The sequence below is a fragment of the Stenella coeruleoalba genome (assembly GCF_951394435.1).
Source record: "Stenella coeruleoalba genome assembly, chromosome: 13".
Taxonomy (NCBI): domain Eukaryota; kingdom Metazoa; phylum Chordata; class Mammalia; order Artiodactyla; family Delphinidae; genus Stenella; species Stenella coeruleoalba.
In genome coordinates, this window is record NC_137159.1 from 71,516,106 (window position 1) to 71,538,427 (window position 22,322).

The 22,322-nt window shown below is 36.4% G+C and overlaps 1 protein-coding gene across 14 annotated transcripts in view; it reads left to right on the forward strand.

Moving 5' to 3' along the window:
• Positions 1-22,322, forward strand: part of ITSN2 (intersectin 2) — a 159,217-nt gene that overhangs the window by 68,444 nt on the left and 68,451 nt on the right. For 13 of the 14 annotated variants that reach the window (XR_013831102.1, XM_079941152.1, XM_079941154.1 and 10 more), the window contains 4 exons: positions 2,255-2,394; positions 13,925-14,061; positions 17,649-17,785; positions 18,837-18,934. Coding sequence is in view for 13 of the 14 variants with exons in the window: in XM_079941152.1 (XP_079797278.1) it covers positions 2,255-2,394; positions 13,925-14,061; positions 17,649-17,785; positions 18,837-18,934 (512 nt within the window). In the remaining variant the exon portion in view is untranslated. Of the gene's footprint in view, positions 1-2,254; positions 2,395-3,686; positions 3,768-13,924; positions 14,062-17,648; positions 17,786-18,836; positions 18,935-22,322 lie in introns of all 14 variants that reach the window. The other variant, XM_079941151.1, reaches the window with a different exon arrangement.

Here is a 22,322-nt window from a genome sequence, read left to right on the forward strand (position 1 = left end):
AGAGGGTGTGGAGAAAAGGGAACCCTCTTGCACTGTTGGTGGGAATGTAAATTGATACAGCCACTATGGAGAACAGTATGGAGGTTCCTTAAAAAACTAAAAATAAAATTACCATACGACCCAGCAATCCCACTACTGGGCATATACCCTGAGAAAACCATAATTCAAAAAGACCCATGTACCACAATGTTTACTGCAGCTCTATTTACAATAGCCAGGACATGGAAGCAACCTAAGTGTCCATCAACAGATGAATGGATAAAGAAGATGTGGCACATACATACAATGGAATATTACTCAGCCATAAAAAGAAATGAAATTGAGTTATTTGTAGTGAGGTGGGTGGACCCCATACAGAGTGAAGTAAGTCAGAAAGAAAAAAACAAATACTGTATGCTAACACATATATATATGGAATCTAAAAAAAATGGTTCTGAAGAACCTAGGGGCAGGACAGGAATAAAGACGCAGATGCAGATATAGAGAATGGACTTGAGGACACGGGGAGGGGGAAGGGTAAGCTGGGATGAAGTGAGAGAGTGGCATGGACATATATACACTACCAAATGTAAAATAGGCAGCTAGTGGGAAGCAGCCGTATGGCACAGGGAGATCTGCTTGGTGCTTTGTGTCCACCAAGAGGGGTGTGATAGGGAGGGTGGGAGGGAGACGCAAGACGGAGGAGAAATGGGGATATATGTATAGCTGATTCACTTTGTTATACAGCAGAAACTAACACACCATTGTAAAGCAATTATACTCCAATAAAGATGTTAAAAAAAAAAAAGAAAAATGAGTGATAGTATCTGGTGATAGGGTTATGCAGAAACAGGTAATTTGGTGTCATTGTTACGGGTACAGCTTTTTGGAAGGGCAGTTTGGCAGTTTCTGTCCAAATTTAAAGTGTGCACATCCTTTTACATAGCAATTCTTTCACCTCCTAGCCTTTTAAAATACCTCCTTGTGTGTGTTAAAATGTACATACAAGTATGTTTATGGCAGCATTTTTATTTAATAGTAGAAAATCAGAAACAACCTAAATGGCAATCAAAAAGGGAATAGTTACATAAATTACGGAGTACCCATAATATGGACTACCAGGGAGCGATTTTAAAGAATGAACTAGATCTAGATGTCTTTAATGGTGAGATGTGTTATTAAATTTAAAACAAGTTGCCCAGCAGTGTAGACAGCGTGATCCCATTAAATCCCCATGGAAATGCTGAATATGCACATATCAAGTACCTAAGAGGGGGGTAGGAGTTGAGATGAAGAGAGACTTTTTTACTTTTTACTCTATATGCTTCATTTTATTTGAATTTTGTACTAGATTTCTATACTTTAAAAAATACAATAAAGTTTTAAAATGTGTACAGTTGACCGTTGAACAACGTGGGTTTGAACTGCACAGGTCCACTTCTGTGCAGATTTTTTTCAATAAGTAAATACTACAGTACTACACAGATCCGTGGTTGTTGAATCCAAGGACTTAGAACTGGGGATGTGGAGGAACTGCACCCTTGTATGCTGAGGGCCAACTGCAAGTTATACTTAGATTTTCAACAGAGCGGAGGGCCACCCTCCAATTGTTGTTCAAGGGTCAGCTGTATTTAAATAGATGGTAAGATTGCTATCTTAATTTATTGAAATGTAATCTGTATCATATATTTCCATCCAGTTTTTTCATCCTTGCCTAAATGTGTAAGAAAAGGTCATATAAAATGAAGCTCTCTGTTCCTACCTCCTAAAATAATACCACTGAATGATCCAGTTAGTAATATTTATTGAGTCCTTGTAGTGAATATTCCCCTATTCTTGGTAGCACTGAGAATAAATAGAAAGCTACTTTAACAATAGGTGCTATTAATTGAGTATTTACTATAGGCCAGACTCTGTACTAATGGCTTTATATCACCCACCTCATATATGAGGTGGGTGATATAATGCCCATTGAATAGGAGAGCCTACGGATCAGATTGGTGAAGCAACTTACCCAAAATGGAGCGTCACTTCAAGTTCTAGTACTTTTGAGTACAGAACCAATGCTTATAACATTTCCGTATGAGGATCTTCCAAGATATGATCCGAAAAAGGGAAATGACTGCTGATTGTTTTTTCCCTTGAGTTGATCCACCTTATGTGTGTATAGCCTTTGGCTCTCTAGTTATACCAATTTGACCAGACAGTAAATGTTAATTACTGGTAATGACAGGAACTTCTACCAAATGTAAACTGTATGATGTTTGTATTTCAGATTTAGGAGTCGGTTTACTTCATAAAAAATCATTAGAAAAGGAAGAATTATGCCAAAGACTTAAAGAACAATTAGATGCTCTTGAAAAAGAAACTGCATCTAAGCTATCAGAAATGGATTCATTTAACAATCAACTAAAGGTATTTATCTTCTATTATATTCATTTTTAGTTAGCTGCCTTTTACCTTCCTTATTTTGATTTAATTGAATAAATAACTGAAGCTATTATTGTTATATGTAGTACATTTCATAATTTATTTTATAATTTGAGCTATACCAGAATTGCAGGATTGTTTTTAATGTTCTCTGTGTATTATAAACATTGAGTCGTGTAAATAAACTTATAATTTACCATAGTTTCCAGTTTTTGATGACTGTTTTTATTGGCATCTATACATTTTCTTTTTTTTTTTTTTTTTGCGGTACGCGGGCCTCTCACTGTTGTGGCCTCTCCCGTTGCGGAGCACAGGCTCCGGACGCACAGGCTCCGGACGCACAGGCTCAGCGGCCATGGCTCACAGGCCCAGCCGCTCCGCAGCATGTGGGATCTTCCCGGACCGGGGCACGAACCCGTGTCCCCTGCATCAGCAGGCGGACTCTCAACCACTGCGCCACCAGGGAAGCCCGCATCTATACATTTAAAAAATAATTACCTTTGTCAGTATTAGGATTAGATTAGATAAGATTTGTCAGTATTAGATCTCAGCCAGAATGATCTTAGGCAAATTTGAAAATGGGAAATATGGAAAATTTTAAATAGTCCAGGTTGTAGAGGCTCTTTTAACACACTAAATTCTTTTTTTTTTTACAATTTAATTAACCTTTGTGAAATAATGCCATAACCAATGAAATCCAAAGCATAATTTGGCACTAAAAATTTTGCATGAAAAGTAGATTCATGATCCATTATTTGCTGCAGTGGCAGAACAGATGTCCAAAACGTATACCATATGCTTATCATTCTGTTCAGTGTTAGTTGTATACTGAAGCCATGCCCGTAAAAGAAAATATTAAAAGCTAGCAACCAGAGTAATGGCATATGATTAAAATTTGGGACTAGTTTCAGTTACTCCCTTGCTAATGAAGCGTGAAGTTTTTAGAGCATAATGTATTACAGAGCTTTTCAGGCAGCTCTCTGTCTCTTCATGTGACTTTCATTTTGCTGACTTATTTAGAGTAATGTTACACCAACCATAGAGTAAACAGAATGGTAAAAGAAACCATGGTGGCTTCAGTTAAGAAAGGGAAGTTTGAGGTGAATAATGTAAATAATACATTCTACCCAAGCATATATTCTGTAGAAAAAAAATTTAAAGAAAACCAAATAATTTGTCTTTGATGGACAGACAAACCAGCCAAGTTATCTTCCCTACATTATTTTTTTTAAATCTGTACATAGTTTAATTGGCTTTTTATCTGCCTTATCTTACAGTGTGGGAATATGGATGACTCTGTTCTTCAGTGCCTTTTGTCTCTGCTAAGCTGTCTCAACAACCTCTTCCTCTTACTTAAGGTTATTTTCTAATATCTAGCTCCTTTTCTTTGAGTTACTTTACTGTTTTCTTTTTTAAAAAACTAGACTATTCTTTGCATTTATCTAAATATCCTTGTTTGAAATAACATATACAGTATAGACATTTTTCTTTCTGCTTGCTTAAATATCCTTCTGCTGTCTCACTGCCTGTTTGAGTCTAATGCTAGGAATCACTAGGGTTGCCCAGAGTAACCTTTCGCATGAGGCGCCCAGGACACTGAGAAATATTTCCTGGTTCCCGTACAACATCCCTGTGAGTTGGGCTAACTGATGGGATGATTACTCATTCAATTAAAAGGGAAACTAAGGGAATGTGAGATTAAATTATTTACCCATATCACTGAAATTATTGTTTAAAATAAAACTTACACCTTCTGAAATCTAGTGCAAGGTTATGTCACGTATATATATCAGGCTGCTTCCTAATACTGCTGTAAGATTTTTCTTTAAGAAAAATCTTAAAGAACCAATAATGCAGGTGCAGCTTTAGTTTTGTCTAGTTATCAGGCCTCATATTTAGATACCCTTGCACCACAGATAAAAATGTTTAAATCATATTTATAAACAAGTAATTCACTTTGTCATGTATAGATAGCACAAAGAATATTTAAAACATTCAGTGAATTCCTATTTTAATTTAGTTTAAAGAAAGTTGCTTTATATTTACCACTTGCTGACCCTAGTAGATTTTTGACTGTATTCTACTCAGTACTAAAATGGATGGCAATGGGGCAATTACATATACATACACAGTGAAGACGAGAACATAAGTAGAGCTCATTTGTTACCTAAGCAAAGGTAGGGCAGTTGGAAAGATGGTATCATCCTTTCCTTTATAGCATGAATGGCCAGATTATCTGGTCTTAGAACTTTTGCTGCAGATCACACAGAAATGTAAACCTAAGTGTTTCTTCACGTATACGGTGCAGTTTGATGATATTTGTGGACTGTACTCACACACCGAAGTCTGATTCTTCGAGTTAGCATTTGATTCTCCACAGGCTAGCAGATTATTCTTGTCTCTTGTTTTCCTTTCTTCCTTCTGCTTCCTGCCTTCCAACCTTTCACTGCTTGTTGAGGTTTCATCAGAGGCAATTTAGGAATGTAAAAGGGAATGAAACCTATACTGTCAGAGTGGTCAGGAGACCGACTGTTGTTACAGAAAGCAAGAAAGGAGGCTTTCTGTAGTCATTGGAAATGATACAGAGCAGTCAGTTAACTTAGTACTGAAAAGTATCCATTGAATTGTCAACAAGGAGACCTTTGAAGACCTTTCTGAAAGTGCCATCTCAGTTGAGTGACCAGCAGAGGCTGGATTGCGGCAGATCAGGAATGAATGGGAGCTGAGGAGGGGTGGAGTGCGTGTAAACAACTCTTTAGGAGAGTGAAAAGAGAGCATGAGGAAAACTTTGTTTGTTTAAGAAAGATGACAAAGGATACAAAGTTTCAGTTATGTAAGATGGATAAGTTGTGAAACCCACTGCACAGCATGGTGACTATAATTAGAAAATTTCAACTATACAATACAGTATTGTTAAGAGTATATATCTTAAACATTCTCCCACAGAAAGGAAGAGAGAGAGGAAGGGAGGGAGGGAGGGAGGAAAGAAAGGGGGGGGAGAGAAGAAGGGGGGGGAGGAGGGAATGGTAACTATATGAGGAAATGAATATGTTAATTAGCTTGATTATGGTGATCATTTCACAGTGTATATGTGTATTGAAGCAGCAAATTGTATACCTTAAATATATACAGTTTTTATTTACCAATTATACTTTAATAAAGTTGAAAAATAAAAGAATAATTAGGACCACCCTTGAAAGTGGTATCACCTTTTTGTGCAGCTTATGGATACATGAGGAATGGATAGTTTCTGTTAGGACCGGAGAATGGAAATGGAGAAAATTAAGCTTTTTAGGTAACTAACCTTATCCATCTCAGTGTCTTAAAGATGATTGCCAGGCTCAAGCCAAATATTTCGTTGCTGAATTCCCAGCACCTAGAACAGTGCATGGAACATCATGTATGGCAATACACACTTGTTGAATGAATGAATGGTTTTGAATGTTCTCAGTCAGAAAATATACAGCATTTAGAGTTAGTATTGGTATATAGAGTTTATGAGAAAAAAAGTAGAAAGAAATTAGTCAAAAAACAGCAGAAAACCATGTATCACAGGTTTTAGGAAAACTTCTGATTCCATGTAATTTATTCTTTTAAGTAAAGGCTATTTTTTAAATTCAAAAAAAAGAAGAAAGAAAAGAAAGACAAGACTTAAAGTAGAAGAGAGAGGAAGGGAAGGAGGAGGAAAGTGAGAGATTGAGATTGACCATATAAAGTAGTGATAATTGATGGAGCAAAGTCCCAAGGAAGCAGACTAAGATATAATCTGGAGCATAGATTGAAGGACAAGAGAAAAAGAATACTTCCAGTGTAACATATGGGGATAAGATAGGTGTGAAGTCGGCTAAATTTGTTGGTAGAGAGTAGGAAGTTGATAGCTTCAAAACCTAAAATCAGAAGCAAGTTAGATCATTACAAAGAGTCTTCATGGGTGGTTGAGGACATGGAATAACTCAAACTAGACTAGAAGGAGATGGATGCAGATGTAGGAAGTTTTATTGCTTTTGAGATGGAAAGATGAGGGAATTCCAGTCTGGCTTAATGAGGCAAGATTATTGGCTGGTAGTGAAAAGAATGAATGGAAGATTGGGAAATTTCAGGAGTGAAAAGTAGGCATGAAATACACATCTTAGTGGGGGTGGGGAGTGCAAGCTTAGTAGAGGAAAACAGTAGGTGTCCTGAGCAATGTTGAATGCCTATTTGAAGTTGGAGTTCATAAATTTAAATTGAAAACAGCAGGCCTAATTGTGTCTTTTTTTTTTCCCCACCAAAAGTTCAGCTGTTTATGTGTAAGCATGGAAAAGGATGATGACATAGGTTAATAGATTCATACAGGTTTGAGGTTTTAATAGACATGGGCAGATAGGGAGGAACAAGGGAACTACAGATCTTAACACAGTAACTGTGATAAACATGAACTCTGAAATAGGTACTGGACATGAAGGGATATGAAGAGAGGAAGGGGTGCTGATGAAAGAAGAGAGGATGATGGGATCAACAGAATGGAGGTCTCAGTGAGGTTGGAAACCTGTTGAAATGGATGTACCATATATAAGAAAAGCTTGAAGGATAAGAACTTAAGTTTGGAAAATGGGATACTGATCAGTGGTAGTTCTCTTTGTGATGATGACAAGATTCAGGGTATAATAATGCGAATGAGGGATTAAATGGAGTCAAAAAAATCATTGTTGAGGAGATCAGTTGTTTTGTTTTTACTTTTTTTAGTTAAAATGAGAAGTTTTATTTTCGATGGATTTTATTTTATTTATTTATTTTTTTTAACATCTTTATTGGAGTATAATTGCTTTACAATGGTGTGTTAGTTTCTGCTTTACAACAAAATGAATCAATTATATATATACATATGTCCCCATATCTCTTCCCTCTTGCATCTCCCTCCCTCCCACCCTCCCTATCCCACCCCTCCAGGCGGTCACAAAGCACCGAGCTGATCTCCCTGTGCTATGCGGCTGCTTCCCACTAGCTATCTACCTTATGTTTGGTAGTGTATATATGTCCATGCCACTCTCTCGCTTTGTCACAGTTTACCCTTCCTCCTCCCCATATCCTCAAGTCCATTCTCTAGTGGGTCTGTGTCTTTATTCTTGTTTTACCCCTAGCTTCTTCATGACATTTTTTTTTCTTAAATTCCATATATATGTGTTAGCATACGCTATTTGTCTCTCTCTTTCTGACTTACTTCACTCTGTATGACAGACTCTAGGTCTACCCACCTCATTACAAATAGCTCAATTTCGTTTCTTTTTATGGCTGAGTAATATTCCATTGTATATATGTGCCACATCTTTATCCATTCATCCGATGATGGACACTTAGGTTGTTTCCATCTCCAGGCTATTGTAAATAGAGCTGCAGTGAACATTATGGTACATGACTCTTTTTGAATTATGGTTTTCTCAGGGTATATGCCCAGTAGTGGGATTGCTGGGTCATATGGTAGTTCTATTTGTAGATTTTTAAGGAACCTCCATACTGTTCTCCACAGTGGCTGTATCAATTTACATTCCCACCAACAGTGCAAGAGGGTTCCCTTTTCTCCACACCCTCTCCAGCATTTGTTTGTAGATTTTTTGATGATGGCCATTCTGACTGGTGTGAGATGATATCTCATTGTAGTTTTGATTTGCATTTCTCTAATGATTAGTGATGTTGAGCATTCTTTCATGTATTTGTCGATGGATTTTATCACAATAGAAAGTTATAATCCTCCTACTGTGATGCTCTTAAACTTTATAACCTTCTTAAACCATATACACTTTTTTATAATTATGTTTTATAAAACTATCTATACAGAAGATCTGTTGTCAAATACCTACATTTGCATAAATCCTATTTGTGTTTTTCAGTATTTTTTTCAATAATTCTGAGGCAGAAAAGGAACAGTGCCAAGGGATAATTAAGCCTTCTTATCTGTATAATATTCACTTGGAAAATTTTCCTCCAGTGTGCTGAAATACATATGTTTAGCCCCAAGAATGAACATTGAGAATGCTTTTGAATTCATAGTTTCTGGTCACTTAGAATGACTTAGCAGAGCTGCCCAAGTCCTGTCAGCACCCTGGACACCAGTTCTTACAGTTTTCAACTCAGCATCAGATAAACCACATGCTCTTAGTTGTTACTTGACTGACATTTCCCAGGTTACTATTTCAATCCCTACCTTTCTTTTTTTTTTTTTTTAACATCTTTATTGGAGTATAATTGCTTTACAATGATGTGTTAGTTTCTGCTGTATAACAACATGAATCAGCTATACATATATCCCCATTTCTTCTCCGTCTTGCGTCTCCCTCCCACCCTCCCTATCCCACCCCTCTTGGTGGACACAAAGCACCAAGCGGATCTCCCTGTGCCATGCGGCTGCTTCCCACTAGCTGTCTGTTTTACATTTGGTAGTGTATATATGTCCATGCCACTCTCTCACTTCGTCCCGGCTTACACTTCCCCCTCCCCGTGTTTGAGGAGATCAGTCTGAGTTGAGGTTTTGATGGGGTCATCTACATTGATGTCAAAGACTGGAAGAATAATGAAAACGAATGAATGAGGATCAGTGACCAGGTGATCCATAGATGACAATAAAGAGGAATGGGAGGGTGGTACTGCTGGATGTTATTCTGAGCCTCAGAAAAAGATGGAGTTTGTAAGAGTAAGAAGAAATAATCATCTAGAAATGGCAATGAAGAGCAAAGAAAATACTCAGGCCAGAAACTGGTAAACCATCCTCAACCAAGCAGTCAAATTTAACATTACCCAAATGGCAGAAGCTGACATTATGTGTCTCCTGATATGATGTGCTGAAAAAGACACATCACTTCTTTTTTTTTTTTTTTAAGACACATCACTTCTATACTATTTTTGCCAAAAATATTTCATCTGTGTAAGTGTAAGGAAATAATCAGACAAACTCAAATTGTGGTTTGGTCTGTAAAATAGCTGACTAACCCACACTCTAAAAATGTGAATCTCATAAAAGATGGAGGAAATCTTCTTACAATGATGAAATGAAGTGTATGGTCCTTGATTGGATTATGGAGCCAAAAAAAGGCTGTTATTAAGGACAATATTTACACTATTGGGAGGGAACATCTTTTGAATATGAATTCTGTATTAAGATTATTATGTCACTATTAAATTTCTTTAGTTTGGTACTGACATTGACACCGTAGTTACATAGAATAATGATGAAGTTCTAGGGGTGAAAGCATCAGCGTCTTCAACTTAGTCAAATTTTTTGTAGATCTGAAAATTTTCAAAATAAAAACTTGGAGAAAAATTACGTTGCAAAATGTCAAATGTTTATGAAAATGAAATAGTAGAATAAGTATATTTTTAAATTATAACAAACACTGGAAGATGGAGAGGAGATAGGGGGATAGTGTAAATGAGCAGATTCCCCATATTCCATATCAGGAGTCAATAACTATTTTCTAATTCATAAGATATACTAATAATAGGATTTATTAAAGGCTTTATCTGTGACTGGCACTGTTCTAAATGTTTTACTTATATTAATTTATTTAATCCTTAATATTAACCCGTTGAGGTAGGTCCTATTATTTGTTCACATTTCACATAGGAGTAAATTAAGTTGCACAGAGGTAGCAAGCAGAAATTCAACCCAGAGAGTCAGGATTTGACCTTAAATGGTTATATTTTTGTTAAAAAGATGAAAATTTATAAGCTAAGTGTTCAACTTAAGAAGCTAGAAAAAGACTAGCGTAATAAAGGGAAAAAAGTAGAAGGAAATTAGTGAAACAGAACACAGATATTTAATACAGAGAATCAAGAAAGCCAAAATTTGACTCTCTTTATAGATTAATAAAATTATCAAACCTTTGGCAAGACTTAATTTAAAGACAAAATAAAAATAAAGGAGTGAAAAAGAGCTATAACTAAATACATTGCAAACAATAAAAGAGAAGGGACTATTATGAAAAATTTTGCACATAAATATGAAAACGTAGGTGAAATGAACAAATCAGAATTTGCTGAAACTGGCTCAAGAAAAATAAAATATTTATGTAGCTCTATTGTCACAAAATATTTTAATTCCATAGTTTAAAATCTTCCCTAAAAGAGAATCCAGACCCAGAATTTTACTGAAGGAATAAATAACTCCAGTCTTATACATCTGTTTCAAAATGTAGAAGAGGGAATATTCCCAACTTATTGTATGAAACTATCATAAACCTCAAAATTTGATAAGAATAGTATGAGAAAGGATCATTATAGACCAATTTAGCATAGAGGCAAAAATTCTAAAGAATATTGCAAAGTTGAATGTGGAAATTTATAAGAAGGATACTCCATTATGACCAAGTTGGATTTATCTTAGCCATGCAAAGATGATTTGACATGTAAAACTGTTGACTGTAATTTGCCATATAAACAGATTAAAGGAGAAAAATAGTATGCTTATCTCACTAAATGCAGAAAAGGTATTTGATAAAATTTAACATCTATTCATGATGAAAAAATGAAAAAGTTATTAACATATTAGGAATGGAAGAGAACTTCCTTAACCTGAAAAGAATGATCTGTTATTCCGTTAAGACGGAGTACAGTTCTTTTCGTTAAGTGCAGATTGTTTACTTCTTTTCAGTTAACTGATAGTTTTTTTTTATTTGAAGTATAGTTCATTTACAGTGTTGTGTTAATTTCTGCTGTACAGCAAAGTGATAGTTAACTGATAGATTTAACCAGGACCTCCTGGAAGCAGGACTTAACTCAGAGGAGTGAGTCTAATGATAAGAATTTCTAGGATCATTGTAAGTCAGGCAGAGGAAATGTTTTTGAGAAGCCCTGTGGTGCTCTTCAAATCGTATTAATATGCATAGACTATGGTTTATGTATTTTCATTCATCCAGTAAATACTAATTAAATAACTACACTGTACCAGGCTCTCTCTTGGGTGGGGATACCTTGATGAAAGACAGTCCTGTTGTCCAGAAACTCACTCCAATGGAGACAGTCATACAGTCAGAAGACGCTGCCTGTGATAGGGGAATGCACAGAACGTCTTGGGGAGCACAAGGAAGCTCGTTAATTCACACACTGGAGGAATGGGCTAATGAAGGAAGACTTGGAACAGTATTTTAAAGGACAAGTTAGAGGGCTAACCTTAGAGCCATATTAAGATCAGACATTAATTTGACTCCTCTTCACTCTCCTTTTAAACTTATAATTCTATTTATGACTTCAGCCAATAATATAGCTAATATTTACTGAGGACTTACTATGTGCCCTGCCCTATTGTAAGCACTTTATGTGTATTAACCCATTCAGTCCTCATAGCAGTGTTATGAGGCATGTACTATAATTAACCCCATTTTACGATGAGGAGACTGTTAAGTAACTTTCCTAAGATTACTCAGCTAGTCACAGATAGAGCCTGATTCAGACCTTGGCGTTTTATTCCAGACCAGTGCTCCATGTGCCCTTATCACTAAACCACACTGCTTCTCCACAGATTGTAACCATTGTAGCCTTCCGCTTTTCAATAGAGTTGTTTGGTTTTTTTTTAAACGATTTTTTTGATGTGGACCATTTTTAAAGTCTTTATTGATTTGTTACAATATTGCTTCTGTTTTATGTTTTGGTTTTTTGGCCGCGAGGCATGTGGGATCTTAGCTCCCTGACCAGGGATTGAACCTGCACCCCCTGCATTGGAAGGCGAAATCTTAACCACTGGACCGCCAGGAAGTCCCATCAATAGAGTTTAGAGAAAGGTGCAACAAAGAGAACTACAGAAGCTGAGATCTGTGAAAACTTTGCTATGAATGTAGTATTTGTATTCTTGTTGTCTTAAGCTGCAAGTCTTGATCTTAGACATTTTGGGCATAGTCTCTGGATACCACATTTTCTCAGATTAGATCTACCATTTCAATCGAGTTAAAAGGGTTCACCTATAAAATATTAAGAAGTAGAGCTTAGGTTGTTTTCATTTGTTTGTGGTTTGGAGTTTTGTTTTTGTGTGTAGATAGATGCCCCAAGACATCTTTTACCAAAAAATTCTATCTAAATGTTGTTGAAGCTCCCACCTTTGCCATGAAGTCTCCTTTGTTTACTTTAGGTTTTTGTGGGAGTTTTTTGGGGTTTTTTCCTCTTCCTTATCCCAGGCTTTTTCTACTCCCTTGTTCAGGATTCTATAGATTCCAAGTAAAAGAAATTTAGTTCAAAATAGTTAAGCTGAAAAGAGTGGTTATTGCAAGAGTACTAAGACCATTGACTGAATCAGTAGACGGGGCAGTTCCTAGACACAGGAATGAAGTTGGAGATTTGGTTCCCCCAGCACTCCCTCTCTCTCCAACTCTATCTCTAATCTTTGCTTCTCTCTTTCCTGTTTTGACTTCATTCCTACCCCTGATGGCCTCACTAGGAAGTGGGGCAGCTCCAGGTTTACCTTATCCCATTTTAATGAGTTTAGTGAAGGAAAGACTTCTTTCTGCCCTCTTCAATATATCTGAATCCTGGGAAGGGCTTGTGGCCCAGCCTGGATCATGTGCACATCCTTTGAACCAGTCATTCTTGCCAGGGAGGTGAGGTGCTGTGATTGTTTTAGATCCAGTGACCACACTTGGGTGGGAGTTAGGAGCACTGAATCTGACAGACTCATCAAAACCACATAGAAGGGTGGGATTGGGGGGTAAATCAGCTTCCCAAAAGGAGGAAGGGTGCAGTTAGCAGAAGAGGGAAAGGAAATGCTGAACAGATAGTCACAAGTTTCTGCGAAGACACTTACCTATATCCCAGATTTTGGCACTTTACTTTGAGACTGAACTCTTTGAAGACAAGGACTATGGACTTGGGAGTCAAGACGGCCTTGGATTGGATCGCTGTGAATCTTTATAGCACTTTGCAGTGAGCTAGATGCTCAATAAACAATTGTTTATTTTAATCCCTGTTTGGAATATTTTTCATTATTTTGGCCCATTCTAGTCATGGTTTTAGGTAGACATTATCTTTTCCATTTTTAGTTATTAAATTATTTAATATATTATTATTTAAATTAAATAAATATTGAATAATTATTAAATTATTGAATAACTGCTTCTGTGTTTAGTTCACTATTTTACTGGGTAAAAGTTATGGGTAACTTGGTTAAACTACATGTGTCAAAAATATGACTGAGCAAAATTCCTCTTCAAATGTTAGAATAAGAAAATTGTTTCCCTGTATTTTTAATAGATTGCTTTTTTATTGAAAAGGAAGTACCAAATCAAAGGATTAGCTTGTGAAAGATTCTGTGTTCCTTAGAAATGAATTAATATAAAAGCAGATGATTTTAACATGCATTTGTCCTCACTGGCCACATACCTTAAATACTTACTGTTTTCAAGAATTTTTTAATCATCTGGATTTTTTAAGACTTTTAATCTTTTTACTTTAGTTAAACTTGCTTTATGATTTTTATCTTTTAATGCAGTTGCCACATTTTTGCATAAGACAAAAGTATTTAAATCAATGCCACGTTAACTTCTTATTTTCTCCTTAGGAACTGAGAGAAAGCTACAATACACAGCAGTTAGCCCTTGAACAACTTTATAAGATCAAACGTGACAAGCTGAGGGAAATTGAAAGAAAAAGATTAGAGCTAATACAGAAAAAGAAACTAGAAGACGAGGCTACAAGGTAATATAGTTGATAAATTTATTATACTATATTGCTATTAGAATTCTAATTTTGTTGCCCATATTTTTAGTTTGACTATGAAAAATTAAGGGGAATAAAATGATTATCCTAAGATGCTAATTAGATACTAAATTTTAGAAGTTCAGTCCTTCTTTTGTGGACTGAGTTTACAGTAACCAATTTTATGTTCCATTAGTGAAAAATACAGACTTTTGAGTCAGACCTGATTTAGAATTCTTGATCTACCACTTACTATCTGGATGATCTTGGTTAAGTCACTTTACCTTTTGGAACCTCAGTTTTTCCACCTGAAAAATAGAAACATTAATGCATACCTCATAAGTAACTCAGAATTAAATAAAACTAAAGAACCAAGTATAATGTTTTGCAGGTAATAAGCACTCATTATTTCTCTCTCTCAATAATAAATCCATGACCGTTTCCTGAAAAATCATAAAAACCAAGTACTTAATTTTATAGAGTGTAATACTGAGTGTAGAAATGCCATGTTGATGCAGGCTTCTTTGTATATATCTGAGCTATATCAACTGCCTACATTTATGGCAAGGAAAAGTGAGACAGTTGTGGTATCTGAAGCTTAGAACCATTCATTTAGAGACTTTGCATGATTTTTTTTTTCTATCAGTAAGATTCTATTTCTAATATGTTCCTATGTTTCTCCCAAGTTCTCTAGGGTCAGAAATTATTATAATTAGTGAACAAATATCAATAAACCAACATTTCTTTGCCCTGGAGAAGAGTAGACAATAATGTCTATGAAAGAGCTAATAACTTTACTGGGAAGGCAAGAAAGACACATTACCATATAGCAGGCCTCTTTTCTTAATGGCTTTAGAATAACCACTTAAACACATTTTTACTGAGTGGTCACTGTTGACTGTGATGCAGGTAGTCTCTGGGTTACTCCTTGCCCCTAGATTTGTCATAATTCTAGTAGGAGAGTCAGACAGCTAAACAAATAGCTATAATACTCTTTATTCTAAGACCCCTACTTTTGTGATTCCCTAACAAGAGATCCCAGAATAATATAGACGTGGAGACAGTAAAGTTCAAATTAAGGCTTTTATTTGCCATCTAACTTGTGCCACTTAACATTGCACAAGGGAACTGTGCAGTGCAGTCCCTGTGTTAGAATTTTCTTTTTTTTTTTTTCTATTTGAATTTATTCATTTTGGGCTCTCCCTTAGATATAATAAGTCCATTTCTAAAAAGTAAAATGAGTAGTTGTCAAAGAAATTGACAGACATCAAAATAAATCATCAAAATAAATTAGTCACATTCAGAATGTTCCACAAATATTATTTTAAGTCTTCTGAAGAGCATCCTCAAATAAAACAACTTTTATTCATTCATTCATTAGTAGTAAATAATCTTCTTGATTGACAGAGATGGAGACTGTCATGTGCTAGTAAGAATTTTCTGTTTACACATGCAAGTATCTTGATATCTCTCCATCATTGCTCACAATTCCTTTCAGGCCAACAGACCATATTAGTAATACACATTTTCATTTTATTCATTGTCCTTGCACATTATCCTGCTTTAGTAGAGGGAAGAAATCAGAGCATGTAGAAGTGGTCCAGAGCTGGGTCTTAGTACTACATCTTGATTTCTTGGCCATTTGCTCAGGTATGTTGCCTTCTCGTCCCAAGCTATTGGTAATAGTCAGGTTTTCACATTGTAGCTGTGGCCTCTTTGTCCAACTTCTGAAGCATCTTCTGGCCGTGGACCAGTTTCTCATCCACAAACACGCACATAGAAACTTTACCAAAATTTAATTTTTTATTCTCTTAACTCTCTAGTCTTTATCCCAGTAAATATGTGGCAGGTACTCTGATAGTGGTGTTTATAATGCTATGGGAATTTAAATAAAGGTAGGTTGGGTCATCCTAGGCATGGGAGAGTGTCAGGGAAAGTTACTGAGAACTGGGAAAGGGAATATTGGTTGGAATTGCTTAAGGACTGCAAGAGAAGCATGCCTCTCAAAGGAGAGCTGGATGTCAGTTACAGAAAGTGCTAGAGAAAGCACTCTGCAAAGTGATAGAGGGTGTAGGAGGATTTGCAAAGGGTTGAGAGGAAGTTAGTTGTGGGATAATGAACCAGGAGTATGAAGTATAAGACATTTGGGGGATGAGGAGGAAGGGTTCATGACTGAGTGGGTGTACAGTTTTTGGAATTATCCAGGATTTCCAAATTCCTCCAGGAATTATAGGAATAGAGATATGGAATTAAGCCAAGACTTTCACCTTGGTGGGGCATAAATGCCCCCAAATCCTAGGGATGCATCCAGTCACAATCTTCATAGCCCCTGATAATGTGTGCTGAGACTTGAAGAAGGTGCTAATTAGTGGTGACTGCTCTGCCTCCAGTAAGATCATAAAAAGTATATGCAAGAAGAACTCCAGTAAGCATTAATTCTAATACTAAAACAACTAAGCTGATCTTAGACCATCTTGACCAGCTAGAAACCAAGCTGCAGCTATATCAAATGTCATAGAAACATGTACAGAAGTATGGACCTATAGAGGAAAAATGCTCTATTATCTAAAATCTAACAAATGAAAAAGACTTTTGAGTGATAATATAAGAAGTAGATAATCTGTCCAGCAGTATTTCCTATTTTCACAGCAATGACTCAATCCTGAAAACAGGGATTAGCTAGGATAGTGGGAATAAGAGTTTGACAGCAGTCCTTGTGAAGAATCTGGAGACAAGGGAAGGAAATTTAGATATAATTTTTAGATTCGTTTTCTGAACAGTTCCATTACAGTTTTTTTCCACTTTTTTTCTTGGGTTTGGGAGGTTGGCTGGCAGGAAGAAATTTGAGAGTGTGAGAAATTGTTAGTCACACTCCCTAGCTCATCTACTTGTGCTTAGTTTCTCTCTTGATTAATTGATTGATTAATTGGTTTTCCCCTTCAGCCCTGACCCCCATGGTTTCTCCACACCCCCCTACTAATATGTCTTTGCTATATATAATATATAACTATATAAGATTGTATTTTTTTTTTAATTTTGTTATTTTGGCTGTGTTGGGTCTTCATTGCTGCACGTGGGCTTTCTCTAGTTGCGGCGAGCAGGGGCTACTCTTCGTTGCGGTGTGCGGGCTTCTCATTGCCATGACTTCTCTTGTTGCGGAGCACAGGCTGTAGGCACACGGGCTTCAGTAGTTGCAGCACACGGGCTCAGTAGTTGCAACATGTGGGCCCTAGAGCACGCAGGTTTCAGTAGTTGTGGTGCATGGGCTCAGTAGTTGTGACGCACAGGCTCTAGGGTGCACGGCTTCAGTAGTTGTGACCCATGGGCTCAGTAGTTGTGGCGCACGGGCTTAGTTGCTCCGCTGCATGTGGGATCTTCCTGGCCCAGGGCTCGAACCTGTGTCCCCTGCATCGGCAGGCAGATTCTCAACCACTGCACCACCAGAGAAGTCCCTAAGATTATATTTAAATATATAAGAAATGTGTAATTTTTCTTTAGTTTGTCAGGAACAAGATCTTCTATTACATTTTTATTTTGCATAAAAAAAATTTAGGACATTATGCAAACTCTTTTTCTTTCATGTAAAGGAAAGCAAAACAAGGAAAAGAAAACTTATGGAAAGAAAATCTTAGAAAGGAGGAAGAAGAAAAACAAAAGCGACTCCAAGAAGAAAAAACACAAGAAAAAGTTCAAGAAGTGGAGTGGAAAGCTGAGGAGAAACAAAGTAAGGATAAGGATGAAAATAATTGATTTGATTTTTCTGAAACAGAACAACAAAAGCGAAAAGAAAAAAGTAGACTCTGATGAGGTTCAAAAAAAGAAGAAAATTAAAATGAATACTAATCCTTAGAGTCAGAAAAGACCTTTTCCTAATTTAAACTTGGATGAGAAGTTCGTGGGTTTATTAAAACAAACTGAGGGAAAAAAAAAAAAGAAAAAACAGACTGAGGGTAGAAATCTTAAAGCGACACAAAGAAAAGAAGATAGGCGTCACTAACAGTGCATAAACCCTGACACAGTTTTCATAATTGAAGTAAATAGTTTAAAATATTTTATTCCACCAGTGTAACTAAACTGTTTATTTTAATGAAGCAACAGTAAAGTTTTAAGTCTTTGCACACTGAAATTTTCTCGGAAGATATACATTGTTTCTGATACACCCCAGAGTGCATTTCTAAAATACTTTAAATATTATTGTATTTCTTCTGAATGCACAAACCTTTGAATCCTTATTAATGATACAATGTGTTGAAATTTTTCTAAGTTAAAGCATTTATTCTACAAATGAGCAAAGTAAAATATTTTTCATCTATTGTCAAGTACACTTGTGAACTCTTGTACTGTTTTTTTTTTAAGAACCGTGCTGATACATCTGTAGTCAACCCTGTTTACTGACTAACCTTCTGTCTGTGATCTCCCTTTTGTGCTCTTCTTCCCTGTGATATTCTGACCTTCGCAGATCAAATTAAGCCTCTTGGAACTTAGTCTCCCTCCACTTGACAATTACCACCCCACCTTCCTTCATCCATGCGCGTGGCACACCCTGCAAGCCATCTCTTTGTTTTACTGACTCCTACTTAAGACGAATATCCTTGTTTGTTTTTATATTGATTCTGTGACTATTGAAAATATTTAAATTCTAACAAGCCTATATTAAATGGATTTTCATGATACTGTTTGATGCTCAGTTTTTTTCTTTTCAAGCTCTTTATTGAGTCATAGCAAAGATGTGTATATATGAAAGAAGCAGATAATGACAATTATCTTCTCTTTAGGTGAGCCAGCCGGTGCTTTGGTAAATTACAGAGCATTATATTGCTTTGAAGCAAGGAACCATGACGAAATGAGTTTTAATTCTGGGGATATAATACAGGTAGGAAACAAAATCTTTTTTTCTCATGAATAAGCTGAATGCAATGTACTATATTACTTTCTATAATAATATTGAGTATACTATTATATAGTGATTTACCATTTTAAAAATATACCTTAAGCATTACCTCATTTGGTTCTTATGACATACCACAGAGCTGCATAGGACAGTTATTATTATTGCCATATTCTAGGTAGGAAGACTTAACACAAGTTGTAACTGTCAGCAGCACACTGCCAATGTGGAGTGCAAGTACATGTCTTTTGATTTCCATATCCAGTGTTCTTTCCACTCTGCCATACTGCTTTATGTCATAAAAGGTGATATTTTGTTATTTTAATAAATTACCAATGAAATTTGGGGGAGCTGGTTATTTTCTGGCAACCATTAAAAGAGTTGAAGGAGTTAAGTTCTGTAGCTCTAATTAGATGCAGACCCTTGTTCCTTGGAACAGAAAGATTTTTATTGTATAATCACAAATGATGTAAAATGAATGAATAAGAGAAGATGCAGGGAATAGCATTTGACAGAGCTATGTGATTTACTGGAAAGAATGCAGGCTTTAGAAGCATACCGACTTCGATTTTAATCCTGGCTTCAGTTTTCTTCTTAGTAAATAAAGGCAGTATTACTTAGAATACCTAGCCAGTATCTGTTTTCTTTTTTAACCTGCACTGTCACCAGTTTGGTGTATTTTATCAGTTAGGTAGCAAATGTTTAATGATACTTGGAATAGGGTTTACCAGAACCATCTATTCAAATGCTCAAGACAATCCCCAGCTACACATTCCTTCTGTTGCCATTGCCACATGGACAGTGCCATAGCTGCTCCTCAGCTGAGGAGCTTGAGTCCATAGTCTTCTGGCCCTGCCGTTCCTCCTCTTCTACTTGGTGATGATGAGGTAGTGTCCAAGAGTGAAGCAATGTAGCCTAGCTCTGTTTGGTCAAGAGCTTACTTATATTTTTGGTTATATCTTTCATTTGTTTCAGCAAATACTTGTTGGGAGCTATGATAGGCTAGGGATATAGTGAACAAGACAGTCTCTGCTCTTAGTGAGTTTATGGTTTAATGAGAAAGACACATCCTAAAGAAGTAGAGGAAGAAAGGGTGTAGACTGCTTCCAGCTTTAGAGCAGACGTCTCCCACAGTCAGAGAGCCAGTCTGGTGGTAGTGACAGCAGGAACATAATGTTAGCTGGAGTTTCTTGAGCGCTTGTATTCTCTGCCGAATCTTTGACGTAAAGAATGAGTCATGAGTTACTACCAGATACCTGATTTGGACAGCTTGGTTGATAATGGTGTTCATTCATTAAGACAGAAAGATTAGAAGGAGGAAATTTAAGTGGGAATTATAATGAGTTCAGTTTGGGATGAGTTTCAGATTTCTAGGCAGCAGTTGGATATCCAGAGATATCTAGAGGCCAGTTTGGATGTCATCGTGTGTTGTGATGGTTATTGAAGACGACTGTGGCAGAGCTCATCCAAGAGTGTAATAAAGAAGGGGGAAGATGACTGAGGATGCAGTCCCTGAAAAGCACGGACATGGAAGGGATTGTTAGAGGAGGGGGAGCCATAAAAGAATGACTAGAGGTAGGAACAAAACAGAGTTTAGTGTCAGGGACAATTGAGACGAGTGGTCCACATGTAAAATACGACAATACTAAAAAAATAACCATTAGATTAACAACAGCACAGTTATTGTTAACCTTGAGGAGAAGAGTATTAGTTGAGTGGAGTGGTGGGGGAAGAAGCCAGATTTCAGTGAGTTGAGGAACAGTTGGAAGGGAGGAAGAGGAGACAGTGAATATATGAAACTCTCTGAAGGAGCTTGACTTTTGAAAGAGGGGAGGGAGCAAAGGTGGTAAATAATGAGGAATGTGGGTTGAGGGAAGTTGTTCTTGTTTTTTGGTTTTTGTTTTTTAACTTGGCAGAAGCTTGAGCAAGTTTAAATAATAGAAAGGATCTGCAGAGGAAAAGGGTTAATGATACCAGAAAGAGTAAATCACCAATGGAGGGAGGTGTTTTTTCTAAGTAAAATGTAATTTACATTGAGTGAAGTACACAACCATGAGTGTACAGCTCAAATAATTTGTACATGTATATAGATCTTTGAAACCACCACTCAATTCAACATACAGAACACAGAGCACTCAGGAAGGCACCTCATGCCTCACTGTCAGACCTCTCTGTTCTGACCAGTGGATGGAGAGGAGGAAGATTCATGGTAATCTTGAGGGCTTGGGGTCTATAGCACAGGAAGAGGGAGAGGTGGAAGGGCTGGATACATTTTCCTTCGTGATTGGAGGGCTGGACGAAGGGATGGATGGGATCATAACTTGTGCTGAGGTAGAGGTGAGGTCAAATCTGAGGGCTTTTGTATTGTTGGTAAGATAGGAGGCAACATCTGGTCAACTTAATGAATGAAGGTGGCCGAGGAGGTTTGAGTGAAAGTGAAAAAGATGATAAATTCCACTGAACCATGGCAACATTTTTCATGACAACCTATTTTTCTATCCTTATCTGTTAATGATATTTTTGAAGTAATAGTTTCCCTAGGCCTGTGAGAATTTATGTAAATTTTTCTAGTTTAACTCTCTATGTAAATTGACCACTAGAAATCAATTAGAATTATAAACGACAGGTATGAAATTGGTTAAAATTGACCCCTTACAGAGCCAACCTGGTCTAACTCTGAATAATAAATGATTGAGCCTTTTCTTCTTTAGAAAGTTGAAAACATTAGGAAATAGTATTAAAGAAATTTTGCTTTTAAAAGTTTGTAAGAAAAGGAGGAAGTGAGTGTTGAATGCTAGTACTCATACCTTTCAATGATTCCTTGCCTTTAGACCAAATATTTAAATCAGGTTTAGGTTGCATATTCCTCAGGGTTTATTATGTTCTTGCCTTCATTTTTAGTGCTCTGGATTAGCTATTTTAAACTAGTCTTAACTAGATCTACAGGATAATATTTTATAAATGGTTCCTTTGTTCTATTTCAGAACACCATTTTATGGTAATTAGATAGTTATGATACTATCTGTGTAATTAACCAAAGCAGCTTAGATTGAGGGATTTTTTAAATATCTCATTCATGATGTAATAAATAGCCAGACATATGGCACTAAAATGAGAATTATTTACCATAAACACAAATGAAGTTGCCTGATAATAAATCCATTTGTTATTAATTAAACTTTGAATCTGTTGTTTATCTAATTTAGAATAGTCTATTCAAGTTAACATTTGTTGAGTTTCTAGCCATGTGCCTACTGGGGATATATAAAAATGAATAAGGAAGGCAAAGTTTAGGAAGAAAAAAGAAATATGTATAATTGTACAAAATATAATGTGATATGTTTAGATTAACCATTTAAGGAAATAAAGTGCT